The 19,937-nt window shown below is 48.0% G+C and overlaps 1 protein-coding gene across 1 annotated transcript in view; it reads left to right on the forward strand.

Annotated features, from left to right (window-relative positions):
• Positions 1 to 12,333: 12,333 nt before the first annotated feature.
• LOC136588699 (heparan sulfate glucosamine 3-O-sulfotransferase 3A1-like) overlaps positions 12,334 to 19,937 on the forward strand; it is a 104,483-nt gene continuing 96,879 nt past the window's right edge. The window contains exon 1 of the mRNA XM_066588106.1: positions 12,334 to 12,902. Coding sequence (XP_066444203.1) covers positions 12,496 to 12,902 — 407 coding nt within the window. The 5' untranslated portion in view covers positions 12,334 to 12,495. The remainder of the gene's footprint in view (positions 12,903 to 19,937) is intronic.

Here is a 19,937-nt window from a genome sequence, read left to right on the forward strand (position 1 = left end):
ACATGTTGGCCAGGGTCTATGAGCAGCGTAGAGCTATAGTGGAATACCAACTCCAACATGGGCGGCGCAGTGGGAGTCAGCCTCCTCAATTCTTTACAGAAGAGTGGGCCTGGTTGGCAGCCATCTGCCAGGTCCTTGGAAACTTTGAGGAGTCTACCCAGATGGTGAGCGGCGATGCTGCAATCATTAGCGTCACCATTCCTCTGCTATGCCTCTTGAGAAGTTCCCTGCAAAGCATAAAGGCAGACGCTTTGCGCTCGGAAACAGAGGCGGGGGAAGACAATATGTCGCTGGATAGTCAGAGCACCCTCCTGTCTATATCTCAGCGCGTTGAGGAGGAGGAGGAGGAGGAGGGGGAAGAGACAACTTGGCCCACTGCTGAGGGTACCCATGCTGCTTGCCTGTCATCCTTTCAGCGTGTATGGCCTGAGGAGGAGGATCCTGAAAGTGATCTTCCTAGTGAGGACAGCCATGTATTGCGTACAGGTACCCTGGCACACATGGCTGACTTCATGTTAGGATGCCTTTCTCGTGACCCTCACGTTACACACATTCTGGCCACTACGGATTTCTGGGTGTACACACTGCTCGACCCACGGTATAAGAAGAACCTTTCCACTCTCATACCCGAAGAGGAAAGGGGTTCGAGAGTGATGCTATACCACAGGACCCTGGCGGACAAACTGATGGTAAAATTCCCATCCGACAGCGCTAGTGGCTGAAGGCGCAGTTCCGAGGGACAGGTAGCAGGGGAGGCGCAGTGATCAGGCAGCATGCACAGCACAGGCAGGGGAACACTCTCTAAGGCCTTTGACAGCTTTCTGGCTCCCCAGCAAGACTGTGTCACCGCTCCCCAGTCAAGGCTGAGTCGGCGGGAGCACTGTAAAAGGATGGTGAGGGAGTACGTAGCCGATCGCACGACCGTCCTCCGTGACGCCTCTGCCCCCTACAACTACTGGGTGTCGAAGCTGGACACGTGGCCTGAACTCGCGCTGTATGCCCTGGAGGTGCTTGCTTGTCCTGCGGCTAGCGTCTTGTCCGCGAGGGTGTTTAGTGCGGCTGGGGGTATCATCACAGATAAGCGTACCCGCCTGTCAACCGACAGTGCCGACAGGCTTACACTCATCAAGATGAACAAAGCCTGGATTTCCCCAGACTTCTCTTCTCCACCAGCAGACAGCAGCAATACCTAAACAATACGTAGGCTGCACCCGCGGATGGAAGCATTGTTCTCTATCACCATCAAAAATGTGGACCTTTTAGCTTCATCAATCTGTGTATAATATTCAACCTCCTCCTCCTGCTCCTCCTCCTGAAACCTGACGCAATCACGCCGAACGGGCAATTTTTCTTAGGCCCACAAGGCTCAGTCATATAATTTTTGTAAACAATTTTTATACGTTTCAATGCTCATTAAAGCGTTGAAACTTGCACCTGAACCAATTTTTATTTTAACTGGGCTGCCTCCAGGCCTAGTTACAAATTAAGCCACATTAACCAAAGCGATTAATGGGTTTCACCTGCCCTCTTGGTTGGGCATGGGCAATTTTTCTGACGTACATTAGTACTGTTGGTACACCAATTTTTTGGGGCCCTCGCCTACAGTGTAATCCAATTAATTTTTTGCCCACCTGCATTAAAGCTGACGTTACATCAGCTGTGATGGGCACTGCAATGGGATACATTTATGTACAGCCGGTGGGTTCCAGGGAGCCACCCATGCTGTCGGTCCACACGGAGTTGTAACTGCATGTGTCCACTTCTAAAGAACCCCAGTCTGACTGGGGCATGCAGTGTGGGCCGAAGCCCAACTGCATTAAACATGACGTTACATCAGCTGTGTTGGGCACTGCAATGGGATACATTTATGTACAGCCGGTGGGTTCCAGGGAGCCACCCATGCTGTCGGTCCACACAGAGTTGTAACTGCATGTGTCCACTTCTAAAGAACCCCAGTCTGACTGGGGCATTCAGTGTGGGCCGAAGCCCACCTGCATTAAACATGACATTACCTCAGCTGTGATGGGCAATGCAATGGGATATATTTATGTACCGCCGGTGGCTTGCTGGCACCCACCCATGCTGTGGGTCCACAGGGAGTTGTAACTGCATGTGTCCACTTCTAAAGAACCCCAGTCTGAGTGGGGCATGCAGTGTGGGCCGAAGCCCACCTGCATTTAATCGGACGTTACCTCAGCTGTGATGGGCACTGCAATGGGATACATTTATGTACAGCCGGTGGGCTCCAGGGAGCCACCCATGCTGTGGGTGCACACGGAATTCCCATTGCGGAGTTGTACCTGCCTGTGACTATTTATAAAAAAATGCGGTCTGACTGGGGGAATGCAGACACCTTGACAGAATGAATAGTGTGTGGCACATAGATTCCCCATTGCTATGCCCACGTGTGCAGCTCCTGATGGCGGTGGCACAGGATTATATTTCTCATTGTTCTGTACAGCATTGTGGGCTATCGCCCCGCCCCTTTTAAAGAGGGTCGCTGCCTAGCCGTGCCAACCCTCTGCAGTGTGTGCTTGCGGTTCCTCCCCCCATGGCAGACACACTTATAAATAGACATGAGGGTGGTGTGGCATGAGGGCAGCTGAAGGCTGCGCAGGGACACTTTGGTGTGCGCTGTGGACACTGGGTCGTGCGGGGGGGTTGGGCAGCATGTAACCCAGGAGAAGTGGCAGCAGAGTGTCATGCAGGCAGTGATTGTGCTTTGTTGGAGGTAGTGTGGTGCTTAGCTAAGGTATGCATTGCTAATGAGGGCTTTTCGGAAGTAAAAGTTGTTGGGAGGGGGGGGGCACTCTTGCCGCTATTGTGGCTTAATAGTGGGACCTGTGAACTTGAGATGCAGCCCAACATGTAGCCCCTCGCCTGCCCTATCCGTTGCTGTGTTGTTCCCATCACTTTCTTGAATTGCCCAGATTTTCACAAATGGAAACCTTAGCGAGCATCGGCGATATACAAAAATGCTCGGGTCACCCATTGACTTCAATGGGGTTCGTTACTCGAAAAGAACCCTCGAGCATCGCGAAAATTTCGTCCCGAGTAACGAGCACCCGAGCATTTGGGTGCTCGCTCATCTCTAGAGTTAACACAGCCTTTATCATGTCACTAGTCCAGAATCAGCTCCCAAGCATAGTGGTTAGTGGATAAGGACCTGTGAGCCCACCTCCTTCACAGATCCTACAGTCAGTAGAGCTCCATAGGAAGTGGTGCAAGAGCTAGAGAGAGGTGCTTGTGTGCAGGCCTGTGAAACGAATGCGCTGCCACAACTCAAAAATATTGCAGGACTCATCCGTGAGTGAGAGGAGACAGAGCATCTGGAAGGAGACGCACCAGGAGTCTCACCCTAAACCCACTGGAACCTTCGAGGAGTCAACAGATCCATGATCTGCACAGAGGCAGATCAATTGCTGATGCTGCTTTTACAAGGTCCACGTGCAACGGCTTGTGTAATTGGAAATGGTTAAGGGAATACCAGAATAGAGATGCTTGTACTGTTCAGCGACAAACTGTAAGTGAGATCTGCTCCAACCCGAATCATAAGTGTGCACACTAGTACAACAGGCCTGTTGTGTAGGGAAATGCTGCTGAGGTTTTTAGTTATGGGAACAGTGCTCCTTGGTTATGGACAAAGACTTAATTCTATACCACCACCCGTCTTGGGAGTACAGACAGTGTTTAGTTCTAGCACGTTCATAGTAGTGCAGTAACAACACTGTTTAAAAGGATTGTGTACTGCTTCCCATTTCCGCGTTCCACTACTAGTAGTCTGAAGTATAGCAGTATATTATAGGAACGATAAAAGATGGTGACATTCAAGTTCCATAGTGGGACAAAAATAAAAAGTGACAATAAAACTAAAATATAGTAAAAAAAAATGTAAAAAAAATGCCAAGACTCCAACTTTGCGATGTTGTAAAAAAAAAAAAGAATCTGATATTGCCGTGTTCATAATGATCCACAGAAAAAAGTTAGTACTTTATTTAACCCGCATGCCATACACAAACATGGTGAAAATAGCTATTTTTGCCAGCTAGCCTTACAAAAAACGGAACAGAAAACGATCAACAGGCCGTATGGAACAAAGGCTACAATTAAAAAGTGTGAAACAGTTTCGCTCTTGGAATGTGGCAACAGAAAAGCAAACCTTAACATTTTGGGGTTTTGGGGACAAAAATAGCAAAACATAAAAAAAACTGTATAAGGCCTCCTTCACACATGCGATGCGATAAGAGCGGCGGTTTAAATTGAGGCGTTTTGCTGCGTTTGACTTTAGTTTGCGACCTCATTGATAAGGAGGGGTAAACACTCAAAAATAGAACAGACAGCGCTCGAAAATTGCAGCGCTGAGAAGCGCTGTGATGGAGCGGCTGTCTGGGCGGTTCCATTGAGAACAATGGGAGCGTTATACCGCGATCCGTGCGGTGCTGGGAGACGGCGGCCTGACTTGGCATTGTGGTTACCTACAGAATAATGTCATGACATATTTATTCTGCATGCTGAACTCCACAAAAAGGAAATCCAAAAACGATGGCAATTTCTTTTTTTCTCCCCAATCCCCCAAAAGTCATACAATCCATTATATGTACCCAAAAATGATGCGATTAAAAAACATAACTTGGCCTGCAAAAACCAAGCCCTCATATATGGCCGTGCCAATGGGAAACTTAAAAAGTTATTGCTCTAGAAACGGGACGATGAAAAGAACTGAAAAATTATCGTATTTTTCGTTCTATTAGACGCACCGGTCTATAGGACGCACCTCCGTTTTAGAGCGGGAAAATAGGGGGAAAAAAATTGAACTCACCCAGGGACAGTGCAGGGATAGTGCCGGGTGATGGAGCAGAGGGAGCAGCAGAGGTCTGAAAAACCGGCGCTCCATACCACAGCGGCGCTTGTGTGCAGCAGGAGGAAGGAAGGAAGCCGTTTGGTGGAGGCGGGGAGCAGCAGTAGTACCCGCTGGCGCTCACGACCAATCAGAGGTATGTATGGGCGGCAGTGGGGAGGAGACTGGTTGCACATTTGTTCGTGCGATCGCGAGTTTAACACGTGATCGCGCTAACTAAATCGCGTTCTCACGATAAATTCATGATCACGCTAAAAATGGCGATCGGAACACATTTTTGGGCACATTCGCTCTATAAGACGCAGCAACTTTTCCCCCCTGCTTTGGAGGGGGAAAAAGTGCGTCTTATAAAGCGAAAAATACGGTAGTTGGTCTTTAAGGCTCAAACAGGCTTTAGCACTAAGGGGTTAAAGTAATATTTATGTGCATACGGCACAGTATTATTCTAGTTGTTGGGGAAAATTTACTAAGACTGGCATTAATGACACCCGCCTTAGTATAATTTCCACCAACACACAATACACCTAATACGGAAAAAAAGAGTTAGTCTCTTTACGTATTAGTCGCATCTCGGCACCTCTGCACACCTACACGGAAATCTATGAAAGGTCCTGGCGTGCATTTCTGGCATAGATCTATATATATAAAATTGAATGTATGCGTGTCTGTCTTTCTGTTTGTGTGCGTGTCTGTTTGTCCTTTATGCGCTACTACACCATTCATCCGATCGCCATGAAACTTTGGGAAGTTGTTGAGTACACTCCTGGGAAGATTACTGGCATAGTCCATCTATCCTATGATAAATGGCGTGTGTGCGAGCGTCGTCGACAGTTACGCCCCCCCCACGTAGATCGTTCGATTTCCATCCTTGCCACTAATTCTCTCACTTCCCAATGTCGTAGAAACATGAAATTTGGCACAAGCATTGATTATGTCATAAATAGGAAAAGCTAATGGGTCCCAACTCGATTATTCAATTCTAAGCGCCAAAGAAGAATTAGCGGCCAAATTATACGTACGGAATCTAATTTTCTCGCTTCCCGATGTCATAAAAACATGACATTTGGCACGAGCATTGATTATGTCATAAATAGGAAATGCTAATGGGTCCCAACTCGATTATTCAATTCTAAGCGCAAAAGAATTAGCGTCCAAATTTTACGTACGGAATCTAATTCTCTCACTTCCTGATATATATAAATGAATGTATGTCTGTCTGTTTGTCCTTTATGCATTACTACACCATTCATCCAATCGCCATGAAATTTTGGGAAGTTGCTGAGTACACTCCTGGGAAGGTTACTGGCATAGTACAACTATCCTACGATAGGTGGCGCGCGTGCGAGCATCATCAACATTTATGCCCCCCAGACAAAGATCGTTTGATGTCCATTTCAAGCACAAAAGCAAAAGGCATTACGAGCAACGGGATGAGTGTTCAACTACAAAATGATGCATCCGCCGAACGTTTCGTAAGACAATTGCTGGATATTGAGAATGCTGAGGTAAAATGAAGGCTGTGCTGTGATTCGTTGCTATTTCTTATACTGCTGAGGCAACATGAAAGCTGTGCTGTGATTGGTTGCTATTTCTTATACTACTGAGGCTACATGAAAGCTGATCTGTGATCGGTTGCTATTAGAGATGAGCGAACGTACTCGTAATGAGTACTTACGCACCCGAGTACCGCCATTTTCGAGTACTTCAGTACTCGCGCGTAAAGATTCGGGGGGCGCCGGGGGGGCGGGGAGAGGCGTGGCGGTGCGGGGGGTAGCAGCAGGGAACAGGGGGGAGCCCTCTCTCCCTCTCCCCCCACTCCCCGCTGCAACCCCCCGCGCTGCCACGGCGCCCCCCGAATTTTTTCGCCCGAGTACGGAAGTACTCGAAAATCGCGGTATTCGGGCGAAAAAGGGGCGGGGCCGAGCACGTTCGCTCATCTCTAGTTGCTATATATTATACCGCTGAGGTAAACTGAATGCTGCGCTGTGATTGGTTGTTATATATTATACTGCTGAGGTAACATGAAAGCTGCGCTGTGATTGGGTGTCATATATTATAAAGCTGAGGTAACATGTAACCTGCACTGCGATTGGTTGTTATATATTACACCACTGAGGTAACATGAAAGCTGCGCTCTGATTGGTTGTTATATATTATATCACTGAGGTAACATGAAAGCTGCACTGTGATTGGTTATGCAGATATATAAAAACGAATGAATGTATGTCTGTCTTTGCAGCAACGCGCGACAGGTAAGCTAGTTATACATAAATCTGTCCCCCTTCTAGCAAGCCTTGCAAGGCGGGTGCAAGAAACTAAAAAGCCAAAAGCAAATAAAAATTGTGCAAAAAGTTCAGAATTTCTTTACACCTGAGTCCTGGCGTAAAAGCTTTACCAAATGTCCCCCGTAGTCAGATCATCAGAGGGCAAATAACAATGCGCCAAATCATGTGTTCGTCAAAAATCTGATTATGAGGCGCTGCGTAATTGGCATATCAACCTTGTGCGCAATCATCATCAGTGATATTTCTTTTAGCTGGAACGTTCATTAATGTCATTAGTTGCTACATAAGTGCCGTCAGCGGATACGGTTGGCGAAGTCGCTGCCATGTGGAACGTTTGTTTTGGTGGTATATCGCAGACAGCAGCCGCTCTGCCCCACCTAATGTACGATTTGTGAACGTTTTCATGATGATGTTACAAACATGCAAACCGAAAAAGAGGGGCTCAAGTGCGCGCGGCGTTATATATAAGAGGTTGTGAATAGCAGTCCTGGCACCACAACGCACTCTTAGGCTGGCTGTCCACAGGCGAGTTTTTATTGCGAGATCCGCGGTAATAAATCGCCAGCGGACCTCACATGACACGCTTTCCGTAGGCTAACTATGGAAAGCGGAGCCCCACGTCCACAAGTGGAGAATCCTAGCGATTCTCAGCTCGCGGGATTAAATTCGCAGCATGCTGCGATTTTCCGCGGTGAGCCTGTCTATTAGATAGGCTCACCGCAGAGACCTGTCCGTTCTCCCCCCCGCGGTGGCATATCACTAGCGATATTCCATCACTGCCGTGAACAGGGGGCATTATGAAAGCTTTTTACCTCATCGACCTGGCCAGGACTGTCCTGTAATATTAAGCAGAGTCGACGTTGAGTGCGCAAGCACGCCGGGAAGGGGGGACACATGCGTACTCACAGTTGACTCTCCAAGGACATCACAGGTTAGACACAGCCAGGCTAGGAGTGATGTATCACGTGTGGCGTGGTGCCCACCGACCCGGGCGGCAGTACTTACCGTCCGGCAGTGGCAGAAGCTGGAACTTTGCCAGCTTCTGCCCTGCTATAGAAAGGTTGCAGGAGGGACATCAGGAGAGCAGCAGCTTCCTGGTGAACGGCCCGGTAAGGCACAGGTGAGTATAGATTTTTTTGCCGACAAAACCCCTTTAACTCTTTTTGGAAAGTGACGCTGGGGATTTCGATTTCCTGCTCAGTTATGGGAAAATGGAATCGAGGAACGGATCCGTCTCATAACGGAACCAAACTGTGGCAAATGGCATTGTCTATTGACTATAATCAATGGTGCTGCTTCCTGCACCAGTCCGGTACTGTCACTGTTCGACTAGGTCCTACATGCACCACATATCATGCGATGTGTGCCGCAGCCTTAACAACCCGTAGCATGTCACCCTAACATAACCGCAAAGAACAAACATGTGAGCCCGGATCACGTGGGCAAACCAGAGGTTTGGCACTGCGGGCACTTTTACATGTAGCAGGAATCATTCGCCCAAGCCAGCGATCACACAGTTTGCCTGTTCATTCAGGAAGTCAGTTTAACCCCTTAGTGACCACCAATACACCTTTTTACTGACCTCACTAATGGGCTTTTAACCTGCGCATCCGCTCTACCCACTAGGAACAGAGAAGCCTCACATCCTGGCAGCTTAACCCCTTACATGCCAAAATCAATAGCAACTAAAAAAGTTCAATAAAGTTTCATTCAAGAGAAAAAAAATCCACTTTAAAAAAATTCATTTTTTTCCCCCACAAAAACCCTTTCTAAATAGATAAAATACCAAAAGAGATTTTAAAAAAGAAAATCTGGTAACGGCGTCACTTCTAACGACCAATGAGAATCTAATACCAGGCGTCACTTCTAACGACCAATGAGAATCTAATACCAGGCATCACTTCTAACGACCAATGAGAATCTAATACCAGGCATCACTTCTAACGACCAATGAGAATCTAATACCAGGCATCACTTCTAACGACCAATGAGAATCTAATACCAGGCATCACTTCTAACGACCAATGAGAATCTAATACCAGGCATCACTTCTAACGACCAATGAGAATCTAATACCAGGCATCACTTCTAACGACCAATGAGAATCTAATACCAGGCGTCACTTCTAACGACCAATGAGAATCTAATATCAGGCATCACTTCTAACGATCAATGAGAATCTAATACCAGGCGTCACTTCTAACGACCAATGAGAATCTAATACCAGGCATCACTTCTAACGACCAATGAGAATCTAATACCAGGCATCACTTCTAACGACCAATGAGAATCTAATACCAGGCATCACTTCTAACGACCAATGAGAATCTAATACCAAGCATCACTTCTAACGACCAATGAGAATCTAATACCAGGCATCACTTCTAACGACCAATGAGAATCTAATACCAGGCATCACTTCTAACGACCAATGAGAATCTAATACCAGGCATCACTTCTAACGACCAATGAGAATCTAATACCAGGCATCACTTCTAACGACCAATGAGAATCTAATACCAGGCATCACTTCTAACGACCAATGAGCATCTAATACCAGGCATCACTTCTAACGACCAATGAGAATCTAATACCAGGCGTCACTTCTAACGACCAATGAGAATCTAATACCAGGCATCACTTCTAACGACCAATGAGCATCTAATACCAGGCATCACTTCTAACGACCAATGAGAATCTAATACCAGGCATCACTTCTAATGACCAATGAGAATCTAATACCAGGCATCACTTCTAACGACCAATGAGAATCTAATACCAGGCGTCACTTCTAACGACCAATGAGAATCTAATACCAGGCATCACTTCTAACGACCAATGAGAATCTAATACCAGGCGTCACTTCTAACGACCAATGAGAATGTTTGGCTTGGTGAACTACGTAAAAATCATTTAAAAACCTAACGCCGGGATCGTTATTTTCCTGTCATTTGCCTCCCAAAAAACACAATAGAAATCCAACCCCTCCCCCCCCCCCCCCGTACCTCAATCTTAGCACGCGGCGACGCGGATCCAATTATTTTTCTTTAAAAATGTGTTATTGTGCAAAAGTGGTAAAACATAAAAATATCTATAAGGCGACTCTCACACAAGCGCTTTTTACAACGCTCTCATTGTTTTTACCGGGGCCTCACAGACCTGCGCTCAAACGCGGTTTCTAATGCTGCGATTTTCAAGCGCTGTCTGCTCTATTTTCACGCGTTTTAACGGACCTCATCGCCCATCATGGTGGGACGCTTTAAAGAGCGCTGAGAAAACAGTAACCTGTGTTCAATAATGGCGCTAAAAATCGCGGTAAAACACCACGTTCATTATTGATGCATTTTACCGATACTGTGTGTGAGAGCGGCCTGCACTTGGTATCGCGCCAATCTGATATAAAAATTATCAGGCTATTTCTAATGAATGGTGAGCGCCGTAAAAACGAAACCCAAATAAAATGGCGCAATTTCTGAGGGGTTTCTCCATCTCCTCCTCAAAAAAGATGTAATAAAAGTTTTCGAACACATTATGGCTGGGTTCACACAGGGCGGATTCCCGTCGGAAATCTCGCGGTTTGGCCGCAGCAAAAACCGCGAGATTTCCGCCGGGAGAACCGCTGCGATTTAAGCCGCGGCGGGTTTGAAGCGGCTCGGCCGCATGCTTTTCCGTTGCGACCGGCGCTCCCATAGAGGAGAGCGCGGCCGTGACATAAATAAACACAAAAAAGAAAGTAAATAGACATGATGCATCTTCTGAAACTGCGGCTGCGGCGGTTTCAACCGGATTTACCGCAGCGGATTAGCCGTCCCGTGTGGACGAGATTTCTGAGAAACCTCGTCCACATGGCTGGCTAATCCCGAGATTAGCGGACGCGGGCGGTTTTGCCGCGGGCGGATCTGCTGCGGCAAAACCGCGGCAAATCCGCCCTGTGTGAACCCAGGCTAAGTGTAAAGTAGGCTAGTCAGTAAATCTCCCATGTTTCCCCGTGCAGCCTTCTTTTTCTCACATCGCAAAGAACAAACTTGCGCTTTTTGCGCGATGCGATTGTAAGACTAGAAAGTCCTATTAATTTTCGCGCTAAAAAATCGCGGCAAACTTGTGTGAAAAAACGTGCAAGAAAATCCCGAGCGGCATCCCTGACACTCAAACATCCCAGGAACAAAACTGCGATTTCCTCGTGGCGATATCGCCATCGCCAGTGTGAGCCCAAACGGCGCCTTCACACTTACAAGAAAATTACGCTATTTTTGACCGATGTGAGTGAAAAGGCAGAAATATGAAACCGATGATTTTTAACGCTTTGATTCCCATTTGTGATGTTTTTTTTTACTGATGCGAGAAAAAAAGAAAAATCGTGGCGCGTCTTATCTTTCTGCGTTTTTTTAATCTCCCATGTTTTCGCATGGAGCCGCCTTTTTATTGCGGTTTTCGTGCGATGCGTTTTTAACATTAGAAAGTCCTTCTGATCTCCGCGCCAAAAGAATCACGGCAAAATCGTGCTTAAAAAAACGCGCACAAAAAAAAAAAATCACAAGTGGCAGCGATGTTTTTGCAAGAAAAAAACTTCTCGGATGCTCAAAAAAAATCGGAAAAAAGTTGCGATTTTCACACGGCGATATCACGATCACCAGAGTGTAAGCGCCCTACGGCTAGCTGCACACGGGCGATCGCGATTTTGCCGCAGCAAACTTGCATCTGTCTCTGCGACTTTTGAGCGTCAGCGATGCTTTTTTAGAATAATCCCGCATCGCTGCCGCCCGTGTTAGAATTGCGTTTTTTTCCCCTAATGTTAAAAACGCATGGCGAGGCAGATTTGGCGCGTTGCGATAAAAAGCAGCTTTTATGCGGAAACACGGGGGATAGAACAGTAGATGATTAGCGAGCACCGATTTTCCCGCTTGCATAAAACGAACGCTGAGCGAAGGAATTATCCTTCGTGGTTGTGATGCGAGCGATCCAGCGATCCATCCTTTCCTCGGGGTAGAAGCATCTTCCGGCCCGGAGACGCTGCGTCCCACCGCGGTCCTGCCGGAGAACAAAGCCTGCATGCAGGGCGGTGAGGGACGGGCCAGACCCCCTCCCCACATTCCAGGGATGTCAGTTTAGGCTGCTGATTGGCGGCCGCCCTGATGGCACTGAGAAGTTTAGTGTCCCCACGTGCAGCAGTGACAGTTAGCTGTGCAGGAGGGGAGCTGGCCACAGCTGCAGCTTCGTCCCACTGTCAGCCGAATGGATATGACTGCATGCATGTGCCAGAGGATGCCTGCAGCCTACAGGGGGGCGCTGCACCCACACAGGAGGATGCCCCACTGACTCTGTAATGCCATGGCACCCATCACCTAACATGGCATGTTGTGGGCGACCATGGCAGCCCCTGAGCCCCTGCCCGTCTCCAGGAGGCTGGCTGCGCTGCTCTGCTCCCTGCTCATGTCCCTCTATGTCCTGTACTGCCTGGCCCTGCCAGCGCCCCCCATGGAGGACGAGGACCTGCAGCCTCACCTGGACCCCAGCAGGGAACAACTGGACGGGCGGCAGGGGGCGCTGTGGAGGCGCCTGCTGCCCAGCGCTAGGCTGCAGACCCAGGAGGGTCCTATGACGCTCAGCAAGCGGCTGCCGCAGTCCATCATCATCGGGGTGAAGAAAGGAGGGACGCGGGCGCTGCTGGAGTTCCTGCGGGTCCACCCCGACGTCCGGGCGGCGGGCGCTGAGCCGCACTACTTCGACCGGCACTACGAGAGGGGTCTGCGCTGGTACAGGTGAGTGCTCTACAGCGCCCCTACAGGCCGCTGCTGGAACTGCTCTGTGCGCGCACATAAGCTGTCGGCGGCCTGCTGGGACTTGTAGTTCCCCAGCAGCTGCTCTACAATACTGTGCAGTGTTACCAGCTATTTATTGATTGCATTAACCTCTGCGAGGCTGTGTATTTCCTGCCGCCTTTCTAGGACATAAAAATTGATTTTTTTTAACGTTCTGCTGAAAAAAAGGTTAATATTTATGTGACAGGGTAAGCGGGTGTTACAGCTGCGTGTAGAGCAGCGCGCCGATAACCCGCCCAGGGCGTGTGATACGCTGTATTCACAGGCGTGATATCCGTACGAAGCTTCACACTCCGGTCGCCAGTGTTTTTGCCTAAAAAAAATGCATTGCATCCATGACAGGCGACAGCGATATGGCTGCTGTGTTCACGCGATTTTGTAGTTTCGGCGATGCTTTTTTCTTGGGAAAAACGTGGCATCGCGTCGCCGCTGCAATTTTATCACGAGAAAGTTAGTAAGAGTTTCTAAAATCGCATGGCCTTAACATCGCAGGTCCGTGCGATAAACAAGGAGGCTCCAAGGGATACAGGGCTACGAAACGGCGCAGATCACGGCTGTATGGAGCACGCCGCGGTTTTTCTTTTAGGTTGACTTCGCACGGCGAAACGCAGAGAACAGAATCTGTGGATTTCACGGAGTTCGTTCGTATTTCCGTAGTTTGTGCGCCTATTTTGGTCACAGGAAAAAAAAAATAACGTTCTATTTTTCTGCCTATTTGTGCACCAAAAACCCTCGCAAGGAGATGCGTGAAACACCGCGCAATTCTGCTGCAAAAGGAAAACTCATTAGACGAGTTAGCCATTCAATCTGGGGTGCGTTTCTGTCCCGCGCAGAAATAAACATGCCCAGCGGGCGGGAAAAGTGCGGTACGATTCTCCGACAGGCGTGCAAAAACCTTTGTTTATAGTGCAAAAATATTTGCGCTAAGACGTGCGCTATTGCGTGTACGCTTATGTGATGGCAGCCTCGGGCCGGGCTTCACGAGGGTGTATACCGCACTGCTTTACCGCTGTGTCAGTGGGAACCCGAGCCGCTGCAGAGACCAGCATGTACTCACCTGCTTCCGCAGCTCCGGCTGTTGATGCGCACACCGGAGCCGGCAGCCGGGTAAATGAGCCCCGCACAGAAATGGAGCATGCCGCGGTTTGTTTTCTGCGCGTGATTTTGCGCAGACAAATCGCGGCTGTCTGCCTAGGATTGCGTTTTCTAACACAATCCTATGGCAGCTTCTACGGGCGGAAATTCTGCGGGAAATCCCACCACGGAATTTCCGCCCGTGTGCTGGAGGCCTATGTCAGCGATTTTTCACGTACGCTGTCATGCGCAGTCTGACTTTTTTTTTTTTAACGTCCCGCGCCGTTGCATATAGGTGCTGCACATATGTAATATACAGCATGTATTACGCGCCCGTAGAGACCAACAGGGCTGTATGGCGCATAATACGCGGTAAAAAAGAACATGCTGCTTTCTGTTTTACATTCATACGGTATTATATGAAATGTATAGGTGCAAGTGTGAATGCATCCATGACAACCGATGTACTTTTACGGACGCCATTCGCTGTGTATTATGCGTCCTTACATCACCTGTGTACGCGCTATTAAATTACGCTGGGCTGAAGCCGGCCTTAGACATGTTTTTCATCCGTGTGAAAAAAAATAGCAAGTACTTCCCATAGTTTCAGTGGTAAAAATCTCGCTCGCACGCAAATCACACGGCATACAAGTGCGATGCGATTTTTAAAAAAATCCCGTTGCGTTGTACGCAGGGTAACTCCCTCCTGCTCTATTTTCTGGGACATATGTTTTATACGACCGTGGAAAGACAGGTCTTGCTCGTAGTTTTCCCCCAGTGCTTCCTGGTCAGGGGGTCAAAATCCCAGCCTCCAGAAAGCGCTAGCTCTGATTGGTTCTTGAGCGCGGTGACTCAGCCAATCACTGCAGTGCTCCATGAACCAATCACAGCCCTCACAGCTAGTGCTTTCTGGAGGCGGGGATTTTGTACCCCAGACCAAGGAAGCGCTGGTGAAAACTACAAAATCTCATCCACCTGCTGCAGGAGAATGTCCGTCCCGATATTCAGATGCTGCGTGCGCTCAGGCCGCCTGCACACCGCAGAGCCCGATACCACATGCCTGATTCCACAGCAGTGGCGTCCGCGCAAACCTGTCTCTTTCTTCTCTTACCTCTTCTGCGGATGGACCCGACAGCTCATCGTCAGACATGTGCAGTGCAGATCTTTTTTTAATTTCCCCGGACCGTCACCACGCGATTATGTGGAATCCGTGACCTGCCCACAATGTTAATTGTGAACGGGCCGAGGGTCGGATGGCTTCCATTGCTGTTTGCGCGGAGTCCACGCAAAAATGGAGCATGCTGCGATTTTTCCTCTGCTCGTGGAAACCGCAATTGGTTTCCGCAAGTGTTTTTCCATAGCATGCGGTGCGGACGCTCGGCGTGGATTCCGCAGCAAAAATTCGCTTGTGTGCGGGTCGCCTTAGGCTGGGTTCACACGGGATGGAAATCTCGTAGCATGGCCGCACCGAAAAACCTGAAGATTTCCGCAGGAGAGCCGCAGCTTCAAAACCCGCAGCATTTCACCATTGGCTTTGAAGCGGCTTCACCGCCTGCATCTCCGCTGCAGCCATCTCTCTCCGTAGAGAGAAGAGAAGCTGCAGCGTAAAAAGAATTGACATGCAGCGGTTGTCAATTCCGTGCCGCATTTCCGGTTACGCCCAGCTTTGCCGTGACGGATTGGTCGCCCCGTGTGGACGAGATTTTTGCAAATCCCAGGATTAGGAGCCGTGGGCAGAGTTGCCGCACGGAAATTCCGCGGCGATTCCGTCCCGTGTGATCCCACTCTCACACATGCGCAGCTTTTTTAATGCAGCGTTTACTGCGTTGACATGCGTGTTTGACGGCGTTTTCAGCAGCCAAGTAAGATAATAATGCCAGAACTGAAAAAACAGTCAAAAACCCGGTAGCCACATTCCATCGCGTTTTCGGCAGCGCTGAATATGCACCCCATTCATTTCAATGGCAAAGCATCGCGTTTTAAAACGCAGGAACGCATGAACATAGAACAGACGGCGCTTGAAAAACACTGCGTTTTAGCGCATGTCTAAGAAGCGCCATTGAAATCAATGGTAGCGTTTGACAATGTTTAGTGCTGCGCTAAAACCGTAGCATTAAACGCTGGAAAAACCGTGTGAGAGCGGCCGAAGGCCTTATTCACATGAACTATTTTACACAGCTAATTTAGCTGCGTAAAAAATGGCGACCATCTGCAGCATCGGACTCCAATGTATTCATTCAGATGAGCAATTTTTAGCAACGTAAAAAACATTGTGTCACGAATAATACCGCTTTTCCCCAAAAGTAAGACCTACCCCAAAAGTAAGCCCTGCCCTGGTTTTCGGGGGAGGCTTGAAATATAAGCCCTCCCCCAAAAATAAGCCCTAAAGTACCCCCATAAATACTCACCTGGCCCGCGGCGTCTGAGTCCCTCACGATGGTCCTCCATGCTGAGATATCCTCTTCTTTCTGGTGACGGGGCTTTGAATACTCCGCCTCCAACAAAGCGAGCGCTGAGATTGAATCGAGTGCCAGCCAATCAGAGCCGGCACTCGATCATTCATAGCCATTCAGTGAATGACATCACTGAATGGCTGTGATTGGTTTATCGAGCACTGGCACTGATTGGCTGGCGCTTGACCCAATCGCTTTGCTGGAGGCGGGGTATTCAAAGCCCCGTCACCAGAAAGAAGAGGATATCTCAACGCGGAGGACACTGCAGACTGCCGCATCGCCGCCGGAGACCAGTGCGAGGCCCCGGGATGCCGCGGACCAGGTGAGTATAAGCTCTCCCCCGAAAATAAGACACTGGGCCTCTTTTGGGGCAAATATAGTTGAGGAGGCTGCATTGCAAATACTACAATGGGGTCTCTTCTGATACAGGCTACATCATCACACCACACAGTACTAGGGGCAGCAGAACTTGGCGCTTGTTTGCCCTATCCCTTTTTCATGATATTTGGGTTCCTTCCCCATACCCTTGTTTGCAGGACTCTTAGAAAGGTGCTCTCTTTTCGGTGGCCCCATGGCAGCTGCCTCGTCTGTCTCTATGGTACATGCGCCCTTACACTGATTTATATTTGCCTATGTCCACATTTGAGTTGTGGTTTCCATTTATAATGATAACCCCAACGCATCTGTTATCCAATTCCCACTCATTAGGCTTGTCTAAGAAGTCTGACATTGACTTACAGGAATGCTGCTATCCAATAGGTGGCGCTGCAGAGGTATTGTTCCACCTCCCTTATTTGCATATTTCCCAGAGGAGCATGCATGGCCTTATAAGTCTCCTCACTCACCTTCTTGGTGTCTCCTTAAGGAGAAACGATACCCTTCCTACACTATATCAGTGATGCAACAGATGCCACCGCTGCCTGCTGACTTTTGATTGGTTCTCTCCTAGCATCTGCTATTTTGATTGGAAGAATAGTGCGGCTCGCTTCCTACTTTTTGTTATTAAATATGACCGAATTTGCAGCGGAGACTCTAAGGCTGGGTTCACACAGGGCGGATTTGCTGCGGTTTTGCCGCAGTTTTTCCGTTGCGGTTTTGCCGCAGAAGAAATGCTTTTGCGGCAAAACCGCTTCAAAGGTTAATTTTGGCTTGCGGATTTTCCTGCGGAAAAGTCCACAAGTGTTTTTCTCCGCAGCGTTTTTTGCTTTTTGCCGCGTATTTTGTTGCGGATTTTGCGGCGTCCATAGAGGTCTATGGACAAAAAAGCGCTGCGAAAGAGACAGAACAATGGACATGCTGCATCTTTGAAAACCGCGCCGCAGTTGCATTTCCGCACTGCGGCTGTGCGGAAAAAATCCGCCCTGTGAGAACAGCTTTTTGGCAAATCTCATTTGTGCTGCATTGCACTGCAAATGCAGCGGTTTTGCCGCAGTGCGGATATGCAACGGCAAAACCGCAGCAAATCCGCCCTGTGTGAACCCAGGCTAAATGTAGCCTGCAATGTAAATGTGAATAAAGCCTTAACAATGGGTAATTCTGAAAAAACAGCAACTTTTGTCGGTGCTACATAATTGACCCTACTAGTTTAATTAGTTTAACCCCTACACGACTAGGTGACATTTACGTACAGCAAAAGATTTAAAATAAAATTGGGCAGAAATAAGTAGAAAGTTGCACAGTTTACACTTTTACTCTTGATGGGATCGAACAGAAAAAAAAGACTAAAAAGCAATCAGAGTCACTCATCCCGGTCCATAAACCGAAAGAGCGGGCTGCTTACGTCCCTTTGGATGAGCGATCGTGGCGGCTTTGTGTAAGCAGATCTGTCTTCTGCAGCTTTCATAATGTCACAACTGCTTTGTATCAGCAGTAAAAAGCCGAGTCCTTGTATTATTCTAAGTAACTCATCATCCGGCTGTTTAACAACCTGATTTTATTTCTCCTCTTTGAGTGTTGTCACAAAAATCAATCAGGCAGGGATTTCATCTCTCTGACAGCTTTCATCCGAAATTGCCATAATTGTCTTGGGAGAGGAGATAAAAAAAAAAATCCTCATTTTCAGGAGAACCTTCCTTACTGCTGAAACTCGTCTGAAATTCGTCATTTTATAATGTAGCGTGTAATTATGGGCAAACAGCGCTTTCTGAAATATTGCCCCAAGTTTGCCGGGCCAAATGACATTTGGTGAGGGCGCCGCCTCCTCCGCCCATCTCCAGCTCCTTTCTTTGGAAGACTTGAGAGTATTTTATTTCTCCAGTTGATTAACTGAAAACAAGAAATTCCATTCTAGGGGATCCTGGAAGCTTTTATGTGGTATTAAGCTACAGTCATTAAAAAAGATGATTTTTGCTACCAATCAGCATTGAGGTTATTGAGCACGGCGGCCAGAAAAACAGGAAATTACATCTAGAAATGATTATTTCATTAAAATGTATACAAGGGGTTACCCGAAAGAAACGGGGATCTTCTTCTGGTTGGGCGAGGCATTACTGGTACAGGTTTCTGTTGCTAGGTGAGTCGGTGGACCCCTTCGGCGTTGTTGGGGAAAGTTGCGTTCGGCTCTAGTAGCTTTTTCTTTTCAACAAGTTGTTCAGGTTTTCGCCCATTTTGTCATGGCTGATTCATTCATACGAGGGAGTACCTCTTCAGCATCAGCGAAATGTTCTCCTTTGAGGTCTCTTTTGACCTGAAGAAATGAAAAAAAAGTCAAGAGGTGAAAAAAATTACATTTTCACCAAAAATTGCCTGGCACTCGGCGCTGTGTGGACAGGTGCGTTTGTCATTATGGGAGAACCAGTCACCTATTCGCTACAGGATGTCTGGGCCGATTTGATCATTAGTTGACATTTCACCTTGTGTGAAACGGGAGAACTATTCATAAACTTGTGTTTTACTCATGGCAGCTTCTTTATAGGCTCTTTGTAGCATAACAGCCGTATCTGTTGCTTTTTTCCCCAAAAGGAAACAACATTTCACAGCTGCAAGTTGTTCGTATGAATCAGCCATCACAAAATAGGCGAAAAACTGAACAACTTGTTGAAAGAAAGAATTGGTGGAGCTGAAAACAACCCTCCGCAACAATGCCTACTCAGTAGGGCTTTTGTAGACCTTCACCTAGGAACACAAGCCTGTACTAGTAACACCTCACCCACCAGAAGATTCCTTTGGGGTACACCCTCGTATACAGTATGGAAAAGTTACATTCGTATATCATGGCAACTGTCCCCTAAATAAGCGTACTGGCCATTATATAACTGACTGTTAGGTATTAGGAAATTATAGCACTAGTGTTTCTGGTGGCGCAGTGCATCACACACACAGCTCCGCTACGTGTACATCACATACAGCTCTGCTACATACATTTTTCATCCTATACCACACGGATCACAACCAGCACAGCAGAGTCCTGCACACACTGATCACTGATCACCCCCTGGTCATGTGACCC

Source organism: Eleutherodactylus coqui, chromosome 13 (genome assembly GCF_035609145.1).
Source record: "Eleutherodactylus coqui strain aEleCoq1 chromosome 13, aEleCoq1.hap1, whole genome shotgun sequence".
Lineage (NCBI taxonomy): Eukaryota > Metazoa > Chordata > Amphibia > Anura > Eleutherodactylidae > Eleutherodactylus > Eleutherodactylus coqui.